This window comes from Musca autumnalis, unplaced genomic scaffold (assembly GCF_047663935.1).
Source record: "Musca autumnalis isolate F117 unplaced genomic scaffold, ASM4766393v1 scaffold_3, whole genome shotgun sequence".
In the NCBI taxonomy this organism is placed as follows: Eukaryota; Metazoa; Arthropoda; class Insecta; order Diptera; family Muscidae; genus Musca; species Musca autumnalis.
Window position 1 is genome coordinate 260,553,702 of NW_027411866.1, and position 17,021 is coordinate 260,570,722.

Here is a 17,021-nt window from a genome sequence, read left to right on the forward strand (position 1 = left end):
TGTTTAATTGTTGGTGTGTCCTTTTTGAATGTTTTACTGTGCTAATAATAATCTCGTTAAGAATGTTTTTGCTAGTGTAAACGAAATAAAAAGAAACAAATCCAATTCTACATTTCTCCGAGTTCCGTGGCATAGACTTTGTGCATCGTTAAATTATGAAGAACAAAAAAAAAATAAACCAAATTCTAAAGCTCACGATTTCAATTGAATTCCTGCACTTCAATTGTTCGTTTTGTACTTTGGCTTAGAGAGTTATTTCCATTTAACCGGACATTTGTATTGCCTATGTTTAACGTTAATCTTTCTCCTACTTTTGCGCACTCATACACACTTACTGCTGCACACATGCACCCACTATGCCTGTTAACTTGAACGTCAACAAAGAATAAATAATCGAATATTCATTCTAAGAACAAACAAAGAAACACTTGAACATTTTTTCTTACAACATTCTTCAAATATATTCTTAAAAGGGTAATTCCAAAAGTTATTTTTGAATATTTTTATAATTAAACATTTTTTTTTACTTATGATTTATTACATGAAAAGAATTATTTGGTTAAGTCCGAATTATTGTTATTCTTTTAGGGTTAACTGTTCCTCTGGAAATAATGATTACGTAACGATAAAATATAATCAACAACACAAACAGAACATCACAAATTAAATATCGTCTTAAAACCAACTCAATATTTTAGAGAATACAATAATATCCGAATACGGATTTGCAAATAAAGAAGAAAACTAATATGTACTATGGTCTACCTAAAAAGCTAAAACTCATATCAATGAGTGTAGTCCCGTTCATATTAGCTCAAGGCTGTGGGATAGGCTGGGGCGATTTGAAAACCTTAATGGGCCCTTCGCGATTCTGATTCCTGGGGTTGAACTGAGCAAAAAAGTCTACTGGACCATATGTCTACGATGAAAATCGAGCCTCCCGATTTTGACTTTAAGTTTTTTTATTGACGTTTTTTGGATATTTTGGCATATAACAGCCAAACCATTGAGATTTTCGATCCAATACAAATACAAACATTGTAGCCAAGACAGTAATTGAAAACTCTCTAATATATCGCAAAAGCATTGGAACGCTCCTTCAGGCAGTATTGGCCTTAAGAATGTGCAAAGTTTTCGGAAAATGTCGATAAATGACATTGTGCTACAAAATTTGACCCGAAAAATATTCAAGTGTTCGGATGCAAAATTATATCGTGTTGGGATCCATGGACAACGACAATGCCTTTATTTCGTTTGGGTCACTTCGTTTTATTTTTTTATAACGGTAAAAGTAGTAAAAATCTGGGTTTCTTACATTTTCAAATTTAAACGGGCATATCTTATTTTTTCCACAACGGATTTCTTTTGATCCTTCTTCCTTTTAAAGGGGTGAATAATGTCTTTTGAATAAGCTATTATTGTTTTAAATCGGTTAACAAATGGCTAAGTTATAGTGGTTTATGTCTGAAAACCCCCACAAAAAAACCTATAAAGGAATTTCTCATAATTTTCAAAATAAATATTGAACAAAACAAAAAAACATTATATTTTTGAAAATTATGAGAAATTCCTTTATAGGTTTTTTTGTGGGGGTTTTCAGACATAAACCACTATAACTTAGCCATTTGTTAACCGATTTAAAACAATAATAGCTTATTCAAAAGACATTATTCACCCCTTTAAAAGGAAGAAGGATCAAAAGAAATCCGTTGTGGAAAAAATAAGATATGCCCGTTTAAATTTGAAAATGTAAGAAACCCAGATTTTTACTACTTTTACCGTTATAAAAAAATAAAACGAAGTGACCCAAACGAAATAAAGGCATTGTCGTTGTCCATGGATCCCAACACGATATAATTTTGCATCCGAACACTTGAATATTTTTCGGGTCAAATTTTGTAGCACAATGTCATTTATCGACATTTTCCGAAAAGTTTGCACGTTCTTAAGGCTAAAACTGCCTGAAGGAGCGTTCCAATGCTTTTGCGATATATTAGAGAGTTTTCAATTACTGTCTTGGCTACAATGTTTGTCTTTGTGTTGGATCGAAAATCACAATGGTTTGGCTGTTATATGCCAATATATTCTAAAAACGTCAATAAAAAACTTAAAGTCAAAATCGGGAGGCTCGATTTTCACGGTAGATATATGGTCCAGTGGACTTTTTTGCTCAGTTCAATCCCAGGAATCAGAAACGCGAAGGGCTCATTAAGGTTTTTTTGCTTCCACACAAATCGCCCCACCCTACTGTGGGACCTTTACAAATACATTCGAACTTCTTTATAACTAACAGCCCTGTAATAAATACTTCTCCACCACGAAGTAGATTTTAGAGCATACATGCAAAATAATCTCTCTATAACGAATTTATCTATAACTTTGTAATCAATCGGTATTCAAGTGTTACGTTGTAGAGAATTTCGACTGTATTTGCATTTAAGTGGATTTCTTAAATTATAGTAGCATTTGACAATAGAAGAACTTATTAAAGTCGGAATTATTTTGAAAATTTCTTTTGTAATTAAGGAATTATATTTCAAAATTGAATTTAATTTAATATTCAAATGGTACAGTTTTTCATTCAAAAGTTCCCATTTGAAATTTTATAACGATTTTAAACTCTGTGTAAATCTCCCTGTCGCAATTAATACAGCTCAGATTATTCAGTTCTCAGAGTGTTACAAAACATATGGAGACGTTCTCAATTCCTTTGATTTTTTATTATATATTACACATTTTTTTATAATTAATTTTTAATTTAACAACTTATACTTAAACTTTTGGAGTTACCCTTTTTTTCAATCACGAACGAACGGTTCTGACACAATGACAAAATTCTCCTACTCCTTCCAACTCCTAACTATTTCACAGAAAAAGGTATATTGAAGAAACACGGCTATGGCATGGTACACAGCGGTATGCACGATGATGGACAATCGGATAACATGGAATTGATTGCCCAAGACAGCACCATGGCTTCGACTAGTAATGCGGCTGTCTCCGAAGTTGAACGTACACTCAAATCGCTCAACGGCTATCATGAGGATATTTTGGAAGCGCTACGTAATGCAGCTTCACATCGCGGCACTGGTACCGGCAACACTCCCGTCGGCACGGGTAGTTTAAGCGAAGAAATGATACGTAAAACTCTACAGGAATGTGCCTCATCACAACTGGGCTATTCCACAGAGCCCTATAAACGTTCGGCCAGCTCAAAGAATAGTTCCCGCGAGAATATTTGCGATCAGGGTGCTCAGCACGCCCTATTGGATATGTCGGGATCGGGCATGGGTGGTCCTCATGGCGGTGGGCCGATCATGCATCATCATCGATCCCAGCACCAGCTGCACCAACCGCTTGTGCAGCAACAGTTGCCGCCAGACGACGAAGATGCACCAGCCACGGGGCCGTTGCGTATACGCAATCTCGAAGACCTCATACGCCAACTGGAACACCATTCGTCGCGTCACATGAGCCCCAGCGGCTCGGAAGATATACGGATTTCGGAAAACGAAGGCGACCGCCTCTATAGATTAGATAGTTCAGCCGCTTGTAGTGAATCCTCGCAAGGGTTAGTAACTAACTGAGTAATGTGCTTGCTGCATCATAATTATTGTGTTGGGGCTGTATTGTAGGTGTCTATTTTTTGGCATAGATATACTCGTACTCGTACATAACAAAAGAGAACGCTTTCAAATGTTATACTTATTTAGGAATTGATTCATTGATTGAATGATTACTTCTACTAATAACAATAATAATCCAATAACAATAATACGCAAAACAACATATAGACATGTTTATTAAGAGTTGTGCAACCCGCTTTCAACAAAACAAAAAAACCTGTTGGGAATTCTGAATCAGAACTTTGTTGTTGCAAGAAAATTAAGAACAAAAACGCAAAATTGGATTTGATCAGTAAAGTTCTGCCTCGGCAAATTCCCAATAATAAATGCTACAATATCCCCTTACTATGTAAACACAGCATACTTAAATAAACCAAAATAAACCAATTACCAAGAACCAGTTACCACAACTAAAACCAAAACCACAAAATGTATTCGTATGATAGAATTCAGAATCAGATCCATTCATACGTACACATGCACCTACCCAATCCGAACTAAACTCTGAATATGAACCAATTTCTAAAATCTCTTGCAGACTATCGCTATGGCGTGGAATACCTTGTGTGATGAAGGTAAAGGTACATAAGAAGGGAGCGAATGGGGCCACCACACGCAAGCACTAAACACTCTCTCACAGACACACACATACACCTCGATGTATGTATGTAAGAACAAAAATAAAAGAAAACACCCCCCGAAAATGAACAGGATCACAGTGGGCTTCTCTCAATAAATATGAATTGGCTATACAAAAAAATAGGCACCTAGAACAAATTGCTCCAATTAGATGCTACAAATACCTTAAATCATCCTTGATTATAATATTTTGAACAAACATTTTAATATTTACTTATTTTTCTCCTCTCTCTTTCCCTGCCTTCGAAAACTCAACCCACAGATCTAATCAGCAATTAGCACAATCGCAAAAAACTGCAACAATACATCCGTCTTATAGCAGTCGTTGTCGACCGCGTGCCGAAGAGGAGTCGAGATTCTCGTATGGAAGGTACAGACATCCCACTACAACCAGTAGACATCCTCCACATCAGTCACACTCACCTCATGCTTTCGGCCATCATGCACATCATTCGCATGCCCACGGCCATGCCACACACGGCCCGCATTCATCGCATCACTCATCGCACACGCATTTGCATCAGGACGAAGATGGCATTTATGAGAGTGCCGATCCCCACGATCGTTCGATGGTAGACCAACGTCTCGATCCTCGGGAAGTGGCCGACAGTGAGAGGTATGTACGCCCACGCTGGCCTTTTTGTAGAATAGAACGTAGCCCCACTCCCACCCCGTTAATCTTGGGCCAAAGTTGTTAATGAAAACCCAGCCCCGACCCCAACCAACCCCCTTGATTCAGTTGTTATGTATATGTTTTATCATGTACGAGTGTGTGTGCTGATTTTGTGTATAATTTTGAATCGTTTCTTTTCCTTTATTTCCATCGACACGTAAACAAACGACCATGATCACAAATGCGCTTTGCATGTGCGCCTCCTTCTCCATCTCCTCATCTCATCATGATTATCATCATTACCATCGTGTCGGTGCAATGACAACAAATGGACACTACCACGATATCCATTCTTATTGCTATCACAATATGGACCACACACATGTTTTACTTTAATTTGTTTTTCATTTACTTTGACTTGCTCATCATTTCGTTTCATTTCTTTGCCTAAATGCTTTTCTCGGTTACATTTTGATATTTATGTTGCATTACGTTACGTTCCATTACGTTACGTTTACATTACGTTTTCGGTTACTGAGTTGCTTTTCTCAATTTATTGTTATTCTTCTCTTCTGATTCTTGTGTGTGTTGTGTGGTGTACCAAAACAAAAACAAAACCAAAAACAACATTTATTTGTTTATTTGTGTTTTCGTTACTCCGTGTACCGTTGTTCCTGTTATGATTATTATTTTCTAGTGATGACTTTATTCAAGCTCAACAACAGTTAGCCCGATGGGCGAGTGAGGATGTGGTATCCGTCGTGGTAATGGAGCAGCAACCGTTAGCCGGTACAACAGCGGATTCCCAACAATCCAACGGCGGCGGACACACATCGGGGACGGCATCAGCGAATACCGTTATCCACCACCACCAGCATCAGCACCAGCACCACGGCGATCATCCATCCTCGGTGGGAGCGGCCAATACAACCTCATCGTCAGTCAATGCCCATATGGCAGCGAATATGGCAACCGTGCCAAATGGCATCGTTGTAAGTCAGAGGGACTACTACCCCTCGCCACCCTCCACGGAGACCGAAAGCAGTGGAAGTGTTATCCAGCCACTCAATCGTCGCTACACACTGCAGGGCGATTCAGCTCAACAGCAGCTGCAATTGCATCAGCTACACCAACAGCAGCATCAGCACCCCTCCCATCAGCATCCACAACAACAGCAGCAGCAACAGCAGCAGCTCACCGGCGACAACACCACCACCACCAGCAGCAGCAACAACAGTCAAACCGGTCAAATCATGGAGAATGGTCGATATCCCGAATATAAGCACTGATAGTATAACACCATCGCCAGCAATAAACGCAAGAGCAACAACAACAACAAAACCACAGCCAACAACCACAGCCAATGCCAGATTAGTTCTCATGCCCAAGCTCAAGTTCATCGCCAAGAGCTTGTGCCACCGCTACAACAACAGGAACAGCCACAACAGCAACATTCACCGCATTGCTATGCCCACAAAATGCAGGCAATACCCTGAGGCAATCCCGGCGCAATGCTGAAGAGCGAAGCTTTCCTGTCTCAATAAAATCGAACGAATTTCATACAAAGCATTTACTCTTTGTATGTATCCCTCCTTCAATCCAAAAAGTCCAAGTGATGCTTGCCGCTCTCTCCCTCCCTCTCTAGGATCGATCGACGTACATATGTATGTATGTATGTACGGCACGCATACACCGAAGACACAGTCACTAAATTTCCTACAACTGTTATTGCAGACTGTGCCGATAAAACCAGTATCAGATTCACTACAACAACAACAACAAAACAACATCTATATTCTAAACAAACAAACTCGATTAGTTATCTTCAAAGAAATGAAAAACAACAAAAAAATAAGAAAAAAAAAACAAAAGAAAAATATTGTGATTTTATACAAAGTAGACGATATTCATATTTTAGTTTAAAGAAAAAAGAAAAACAAAACTCAAATAATAAATTTAGAAGAAAACAAATATTTAGAAGAAATTTAACGAATTGATTGATAATGGCCAACAACACCACAAAACACCCCGAAAATATTCAACAAAAAAAAACAGTCAAAAGCAACAATTGCGAACATTAAAGGCAAATGAAACTGTTATCATGCAAACACACATTGCCGGATTAGTTCCACCACAAAACCACAACCACCATCCTCACCCTCGCCCTCCCCTTATGTCCTTGTCAATTCAATGCTCCAATGGCTAGTTGTGTGTGTAGACTTGTGAGTGAGTGAGTGCATGGGTGACATTTGCCTTTTAATGATATAACAATGCAATGCTCAGAACAATTACTTTAGGCTAGTCAAGCAAAACTTCCTTCTCCACCCCACCCCATCCTACATCATTGCAATCTACCCTGCCAGCAATTGGAAGTGAGTTTTATCTAATATTATAAATGAGGATCTTTTTGGTGTCTAATTTTCTGTAAAAATGCGACATTTGTCTAATATACAATAACAATTGCATTGTTATCCCATTTAGAAAAGAATACGATAGACAAATAACAACAATAACATATGTATCTAAAAATAAATGTAAGCTATCTCATTTATATCCCAATGAAGGATGGAAATTAGATAGACATATCTATTTTCCATCCTTTATTTGGATACAAATTAGACAGCTTACATTTATTTTTAGAATTGTTGTAAGTTGAACAAATAAGACATTTGTACACATATGGTTATATACGCAGGTGGTGCAATGGTAAGCATGCTCGCTTTGCAATCTGAATGTCCGGGGTTCGATTACCAAGTCAGGCGACATCACATTTTTCAAATGACAAAATTAATATAAGCGACAATTCCTGAAACAATTAGAAAAATATAAATAATGAATTAAATTAAATAATAAAAAACCAAAAAGTCAAAAATAACCCAAACAAAGGATTAACGACACAACAACAATAAAACAAAACATAAAATAAAAAAGGAATTAAATTAAGTTAAAAAGAAAATCAAAATAAAATTTTGTTTTTTTTATTTATTATTATTTTTATCAAGTTTTTAGCTACATTAATGTTTTATAGTTAAAAAAAAAGATTTGTCATTAAAAAAATTTCGACTGGCCTGGGAATCGAACCCGGGCATTCAAATTGCAAAGCGAGCATGCCTACCATTGCTCCACCGGTATTATCGTTTTAATAACTTTCTGAAGTGTCCAATTAGACACTCAAAAAAGTATCTAATGAGTGGAACAGTTCTTCCCGAGAGCTTTATCTTTTTGGATAAGAATGCGACTATCGCATTCGTTTGTGCAATCTAATTGAAGTGACTCATTGGACAAGAAACAGATAGCAAATGTTTGCAGGGTATGCACCTATGGATAAAATACTCATCCACACACACACATTCAAACATGTATAGTTAAAGGTGTGCATTTGAAATGCACTTCATCGTCAACTCTTTGCAAATCACCCAACCAATCACAGTCACTTAACGTGTGAACTCTACCGACTGATAATTCTCCCATATAGAGAACCAATGATACACAAAATGAGTTCCACCGATTGTCACTGTGTGACGGCCAAAAAAATCCATTGTTTTTTTGCTTGTTGTGATTCAGACTGAGAAAATGTAAGACAATTGAATCTTTTGAATATTTGTATGCAGGGACATTACAAGCAATTGTTAGAAGATTTTACAGAACTCCTGGGAAATTGAGTTCATTTATGGAAATGTTCTTCATTTGATTACAAGACAAAGTGTTGATATACTGACTATATTTTGATATCCCAACGTTTCAGAACATCTTGAATTCCGAGCACATGTAAATAGAGATATTAACGAAAGTAAAATAGTTCTGTCATATTTCAGCATAAATTTCAGCATTTCTTCTCCTTCCTCCAATTTATAGGTCATCCTCAATGGGTCATTACTGATGACTGTATGATGATTTGTTAGGTTTTCTACAGTCTACTGAAATATAACGTATTAAACGCAGTAAAAGCCATAAACTGTAGAACGGTCGCAATATCATACCTAGCACCCCCAAGTCGATGGATCGGAGATGGAGACGTATGCTGTGTTCATAAATGGAGTGCAGTTTATATTTATTTGTTATTATTCTTCATGTTGAAAATAGTGTATCCATGCAGATAAAGCCTTAAAATTACAGATACATAAGCAATGTAGAGTACGTAATTAGCAAGTTGTAACTTGTTGGCAGTGTTGTTGTATTCAAACTAGTGGAACTTTGTGTATTCTGACACCGGCAATTGAACGAATTATGAGCATTGACAAATATAAAAAACTTAGCAAACTTTGAAGACCTAGAGACGGCGAACGAACTACTCTACTCATAGAGAAGAGTACAAAATAAGTTGTTGAATGTCCAAAATAATCAGGATTATGTTATACACATCGCAACAATGATATATTGATGCAAATTGTCGAAGAGAGTGCCATACAAGCGTTATCACTAGTCTTTCCAGCGTGTTTCTGACCATTTAAACTGAAAGGTTGAAGGAAGATTTGTTCAAGATGAGATGTTAAGACATTAAAATAATTAATATTCATCACCAAGAGAACAAAGTGCTGCAAGAAAGCTCAGATCATCATTGTCTCAGAATTTTTGGAAGAGAAAATACTTTTAACATTATCATATGTGTTGTTTGTTTGGATTGAACTAACATATCATATACATAGTCCTTTAATTCCGAATTAAACATAGGGCCGAAGTAACGGTTTCAGTAGTCAATGTCAATATTCGGGAGTAACACCCTGAGCCCATTGCTTCTGCAATGGGACCAAATTACCCCGAAGGACAGATCCGCCGTGAGTAGAACTTCCGCCTTTTGGCGTGATGAAGTTTTTGCTAGAGACCCTGTTAGCCATCAGGAATTAGCATTACATCTTTGTTTTCTGTTGTTTTAGCTTATTTTTGAGGAGACATGTCTTCAGTCAAATCGAATGAGGATTATTTTCGTAGAACACTTCGACCTTCTAACACGCTTCCTTCAATGTCCTTTTCGTCCTTTATTTCAAGAGCCGCTATAAAAGTACACAAGATGACGTTTTCAAACTTCGAAATGTTCTGCAAAAATGTCGCTCAGGTACGGCTCTCATTGACAACTAATCGATTTTGTTGCGTTTTCGTGGTCGTTTTGTGCATCTCAAAAATAAGCTAATGCCTTACAGGGTCTCTAGCAAAAACTTAATCACGCCATAACGCGGAAGTTCGACTCACGGCGTATCTGTCCTTTGGGATTCTTAATATACTCACCAAGGGCTTTCATCTCCAAAAGGAATTATCTCTGCCCCAAAATTTGTGTTCACAGTGTTATTGATCTACGATTCGATTTGACGTGTCTTATTAAGGATTACATTCTGCTCATTTGGAATGTAAGTCTTAAAAAGTTCGCTTTAGCCAATTCACCTTATGCAACCCCTACTCCCCACCACCACCCAACTATGCTTGATAATATTTACCTTTTCTCTGTTCTGGTTTTACAAAACCAAAAACTTCTTAGAATAACGCATTGTTTCTCATATCAATCAGTACAGCCCGAATCTAGCTTAAGCTCAAAGATGTTGGATTTCCTTTTTATTGTCTAGTCCAAACGAATCGCGGCACATAATGCAGCACTGCTGATGGAAAAACCGAATTACTCAGAAATGTGGCTGATGTTGTTTTGTCTTTGGCTGGTACCAAGGCTATCAGTGTACCTTCCATTTTTGTTCTTTTGATACTTTGTACCGCAACGTGGAAAGGGTATTTTAAGTTTGGCTTGTCCAAAATGCATATATCACCGCGAAATATACGTCTTAGAGCACTAGGTACATCAATCTTCCTGACGATTGTTACGGAATTTTGTACGGAAGACAGGTTTTGACCAGAATAGACGCCTATATTTGTGATGATCGTAAAATATTTAGGGGGTAATATGAACTAAAAACATAATTTTTACTTGATATTGTTGCTGATCTGTGGGTCGCAATAGTAATCCGATCGGTGGTAAACAATAGCCTTTTCTTACTACTTTATTTCTGGCCATGACCTAATTTTTGGATAGTATTTCGACGCACGTATACGTCGTAAATATGTGTCATATACATCAGAGGCATTCTATAGATAAAACATTTAATCTATAACGCACATAGCATAGCACAAGCACAAGGTTTATTCCCGGCTTCTGCACTAAAAATTGAATCGAAACATCGCACAGTGCAAAATATGAGAACATTAGCGGAACTTTGCTAATAGCTTTTAAAGGAAAAGGTGTAGATTCCTAAATTTTTGTACAAATGTTTCTTATATTAGTGGACAGTGTGGGGCTCAAATTGGGCCACATAGACCCGCGGTTTCCTGTAGCGCTCATGTAACGGTGGCTGCCGTTTTTACGTTTTACATTCATTTTTCAATCGATTTTGATGCAAATTGGTATATTGAGTTTTTAGCGGATAGAAAACTTATGTACAAAATATTTTTAATATAGGTTCGCGTTTTGAAAAAGCCCCCACATGCCGGGTTCCCTCATATTGGATATTTTAAAGGTTAAAGACAAAAATTGCTGCCGATTTTGATGCAAATGTAAATTTTAAGATGTTAGCGAATAAAAAACCTCCTCCCACAAAATCTGTCAACATAGGTCCACTTCTGGGTGAAGCCCCACAACCCTACACATCTATTAAGGAGTAAAATGTCAATATTCTTTGTTTTCATTTGTATCTATAATGTTTATTGGTCTATTCAGCGGGTCTATACCATTAATTTTGTTAATAATGTCTTTCAGATCAAGTTCAGGTCTGCACTGCATTACAATTTTTAACGTATTTTGGTATTTGCACCACAGCATTTAAAAATGTTGCACTATATGTAAATCACCAACATTTAGAGGTCAAAACTATGAAAAATTGCGAGAGGTTTCTTAATTTTACAGAAATTATCATTGTTAGAATCAGTGAGTCCATTTCTTCAAAACACAGTCAACAATGGCGTTCATTGTCGCGTTTACCTTTCACTTTTGGAAAATGCAACTGAATGAAATTCCCGAAGTCTTTTTAGAAAATCTTGAATACCACCAAAGACCGCGCGATACCGCAGTAGCTTTATAGCTTCGAAAATAGAGGAGAATCCAATCTTTCAGATTATATATATCTTAACACGTGAATGTACGGAACTCACTTTTGAAATGTCCACGGAAAATAAAAAATTATAATTTTGAAAACTTAAAAAAATCACTTCTTTCCGACTAAAATTGCAGCAAAACAATAAGGGTTTTTTGTATTATTTTAAAGTGAAAAATATCATAATTGTTTTGTAAAATATTAAGAAAAATAAATCATGGCATACTGACTTACCACTTGTCCGCGCCACTCCATTTTTTAATGAAATAAAGAATACATTTCTTACAAAAAAAAAAAATTATTAGACAAAAATGCAACTTTAAGTGCATTTTTAAGTCGTATGGTTGAGTAAATCGGCAAACTGAGTATGTACCATTTGCAGTGGAGTACTTAGCTAACGAATTCAATAAAAGTTTAATTAATTTCATGAACTTTGTAAATCCCTTAAAGTTCCACTAAACTTCCCAAATTTCGCACTGTGCATCGGCATCTAATCGTTTTTTCGGAGTACTTTATAATTTCTATGGCATAACTATATTTGTTGTAATGTTCTCTGTCAACTTGTTATAATGGAAAGTATTCCAGCCCATGATGACAGTATAAAAAATAAATGCGATCATCTTCTACGTTTAAATATGTCAATGTCTTGCGATGATTCAACTCATGGTACAATTGACAGCCAACTCAGATTTAGTCACAAATAGGGTTTCTCTTAAACATACCGCATGTATTCATCTCATCATCCTACAACAGCTCTTGTGATGTTATTGTCTTGTAGAGTATTATTTGGTTAATTTGTGACGATATCAAAGGTAGATGAATTTACCGACTATCTAAATATTATAATTTGGATATTCTGACCGGGTTTTAGTACTGCCAAACTTCTTCTCAAATATTCAAGGGTGTTTCTCGATGTTCGATCCTTATCAGAGATACCTCGTTTGGTATTGATTGGGGCGGAGAAATTTTAAGTTATGTATGTGCTTAGAACGAATGACGTTGGTATGAACCGTTCATCTCTTCTATTGTAGACTGTAGACAAATACGATCATCCTTACGAACCAAATGTGTTACCTTTTTATTATTCTCAACAAGTGGCTAAGGTATTATAGATGTTAATCAATCATTAAATCCAATGTCCCAAAGACATATAAATATAAAGATAGGAAAACTCAATTGTTAACATTTTTCAATAGATGGAGTTCAATTCGTTGCTCATACTCAACCGACACATATATCCAAGATAAATTAAAAATACATATTCCAATAGCTCATTTCAAAAGTATATTAATTAATATTTAATTCGTTAAGAGAACATTTTTATTTATATTTTATTTTTATTTATTGATTTCAGTCATAATGATACCCTGCCCTTTGGCCTTAAGTCCTATAAGTTACAGTATAAAACATATGGTACAATTATGATAAAGGAGGTATAAATATGTTACTCAAAGAATAATAAAATAATATAAAAATATATTTAATACTTATCGTATAAATACAAATTCAAAACTATTTTCAGGATTCAAGCAAATTGATATAAAATTCATTTTTTTAAATTAAAATATCAAGAAATTAAAATTACTCAATTGTTATGGCTATCTAATGTCTTTACATTTTCTCAGTCTGAATCACCACACACAAACAACAACTCTTTCAATTCACTCCCCCTCTTTCTCTCCCTCTGTATTTGAAATGTAAAATATATACCAATTTACTTAATGTAAATATGTACATACAGACTTACTTTACATTACCCCACCATTAATCCAAATTCCCCCGCCCCTCTCTATTTGACCATAGATAGAAAGTTGTAATATCAATTGAAAATAAAAAAATTAAAACAAAAAAACCTAAAAAGTAAGCAAAACACAATTGAAAACAGGCATACATGTAAACGTTACTTTTAAATAAAGACTGTAAATATGTTATAATGATGAAATAAATACTAAGAAATTCAAATTACAAACTCGATCTCCATTATATGGTTGGTCAAGTTAGTGGAAGGGCACTTCCATCCATTCAATGTCCCAAAGGATGTGACCACAAAGGTCTAAAAAAGGAATAGTCCTTTCCCTTCAAACAAAAGACACACAGACACAAACATAGTTGTATATATGTATGCAATGTGTATGCATTCATTCTTGCCTACTCACGGTACGGCATGACATACTAAGTTAGAAATTAAAAACAAAAACATAGGAATAGTTAAAATTAAAATAATAAAAATAAAAGCATGATGAACAAATGAATAAAATTAAGTGAACTTTTTAAGTCAACAATAATAAAACAGGTACTACATACATACAGTTAGTTAAATTAAAGCACTTAGAAGAACAAACAAAAATAAAGAAAGAAAAAATAACAATTTTATACAAAACAAAGGCGTAAATTTGAGAATAACAAAACCAAAAAATCACAAAAACAACAACAAAAAGACTCGAATTTCAAGAGTTCAGTTAGTAAATTAAATAGAAATTTAAACGAAACAAAACAAACATAATAAATGTAGATAATAATAAAAAAAGCAACAACAACAAAATTAATACACGCGAAATAAAATAACAACAATATTGAAAATGTCAATTTCTATAAAAAAACAACAACAAAAATAAACACTCTAATATAAACACACACACACATATGTTTAATAATTTACAGAAATATTTACACACGCATTGAAACACACACACACAGTCTCACATACAACAAATATCATTGACACAACTCACAGAACATCAACGTCATCATCACCATCATCATGAGTGTGTTAAATATTTAAACTAAAAATAAGAGAAAACAAATCATGGTATGGAACAAGAAGAGGAATAAAAAACGAACATTGTAAAGGACATAAACTACTACTACTACTATGGCAAAATGCATTGATAATTAAAATAAAATAATTTAATTTAATGATGCAACAAAGCTGCAACATCAACGACATTAACAACACAAACAAACAGAACTGCAACAACAGCAAAAGTAACCACAAAAATTAATAAACTATAACAACAGCAACAAAATAGCAACATTAATTGTATTGAAAATACAGACAGACATCATAAAAAACACACCCCATACACACACACACAAGCTCACTCATCGAATTGAAAATCATTGTTAATATTAATCAGTTAATTGTAACAATAATAATAAATCAACAACAACAACAAAAACAATAAAGTCATTTGACAAAACAACAACAACATTCACAAGCACCAACAACAACAGCAAAAACACACAAATCATCAAACAAGAGAAAATATTTAAAAAAAAATAACAACAAACTGTCATAAAAGACCGACCCATAACAAATGAATTTACAATGAATACTCATTATAAGTATTTACAGCTATAGACAAATTACGACGATGATGATGATAATGAAGTAAATAAATAGAGTGAGACAATGGAGTAGTAGTTAACACAACAACAACAAGAACAAAACACATAAAGACGCTACATAGGCTCACTCATCTATTTTATATATGTAAAATAAAAAAGGGAAAAATAATAAAAAATTTCACAAAAACTGGAAGTACAGGAACACACAAAGACCATCAAACCACATCAAATTGATGTGAAATATCACACTCAAACTACTGCTAAGTATCACCACATCAGTGTTGATGTATTGAATTTGTATGATAAGAAATTAAGCAAATTTTCACAATTTTTAATTTAAACAAATTAACTGTTTTAGAGTATATAATGTGGAGAATAGGGATACCGGAAATGTCAACGGTTTCCGAATTATCTAATTGTTCGGATTGCCTAGAGTAACATGTATACATAATTTCTTTTTAAATCGTCGGTCACGAAAATTTTTTAAATAAAAATATAAAATATTTAAAATATAAAAATATTTGTTTAATATAAATGTGAATAATATGTAATTATTTTAAAATAAAAAACATATTTTCCTTTACCCAAAGGATCACAATTTTATATTTTATCCACGTGTGATGTTAATTTAATGTTATTGTTACAGAACTAGGTTTAACATGTTCCGTGCAGATGTTGTTTAATTTCCCGACTCATATTACGATTATAAAATTCTTTATTGACTTTACTTCAATTATTCGCACAAGCTTTTGCTTTACTATGCACCCAGCTTAACTCTACTTCGGTTTTACTTTACTTCATACTTTGGTACTAACAGCCGGTTTTAGTTCACGGTATGATTTTCTACTCACTAACACACTTTCTACTCTCCCGATAATTTAACATGCAAAGAGAGATCACCATGATGTAATAGAATTTCTCTGCATTAACATTTCATCAAAATTTTAACGCTTGTATAAGAGGTTCTGATGTAGGCAGGCTTTTTTCGGGAATATGAGATATGAGAACAAAATCTTCTTTGGATTGTTTAATGAAATGATAAAACTTGTAAATTTGTAAAAAGTGTAATCCGGATCATAAGTACTACATGGGCTAAGCAATTCAAGACCAGGTCTTAAACTGGATCCAATCAAAACTTTTGTAGTAATTAACATAAGCCCACACATTTTTGAAATTGGAGTGGAATGAAATATGTTATCACATGGGCAGACCAATAGGTGTTTTCATAGAAATTGTTCTAATCTCTTCCTTGAAATCCAGTATATTTCCTCATAAAAGATCTTAGGACTTATGTAGAAAACATGTTGGTCTTCATGTTGATGATCAGTAGGATTTCTCATAGAAGACCACAAAGTCTTTCATTGTAGTCCAATAGGCCCTCTCATAGAAGATGAGATGAGAAGACAAGTGGACTTCTGGCAGAAGACTTGCATGACTTCTATAAAAAACAAATAAGTCAAAACAAGTGAGAACAATAGTAGGAAGGGGATGCTCATGTGATATCTTACACCACTACTCCTGGACATTAACTTCCACGAAATGTTTTGAAAAGATTTTTTTCCAGTTAAAATCACAATTATAATATTTAGACGTTATTCCAGGAGGAAAGTACAAATTTACCGCTAAGTCTTCGATATTATTACAGCGGTATTTCATATTGGATATGATACCTTAAGGCTGGATCTCTGAGTTTTCAGCTCTCTCAAAATATAATAAAGTTTTGGTCAA

The 17,021-nt window shown here is 34.8% G+C and overlaps 1 protein-coding gene across 25 annotated transcripts in view; it reads left to right on the forward strand.

The window, feature by feature from the left end:
- mmd (disintegrin and metalloproteinase domain-containing protein mind-meld) overlaps positions 1–17,021 on the forward strand; it is a 670,172-nt gene that overhangs the window by 635,459 nt on the left and 17,692 nt on the right. For 15 of the 25 annotated variants that reach the window (XM_073978215.1, XM_073978218.1, XM_073978213.1 and 12 more), the window contains 3 exons: positions 2,872–3,571; positions 4,528–4,881; positions 5,576–6,833. In XM_073978215.1, the coding sequence (XP_073834316.1) occupies positions 2,872–3,571; positions 4,528–4,881; positions 5,576–6,167 (1,646 nt within the window). In that variant the 3' untranslated portion in view covers positions 6,168–6,833. Of the gene's footprint in view, positions 1–2,871; positions 3,572–4,527; positions 4,882–5,575; positions 6,834–17,021 lie in introns of those variants that run through there. The other 10 variants (XR_012411845.1, XR_012411847.1, XR_012411846.1 and 7 more) reach the window with 2 other exon arrangements.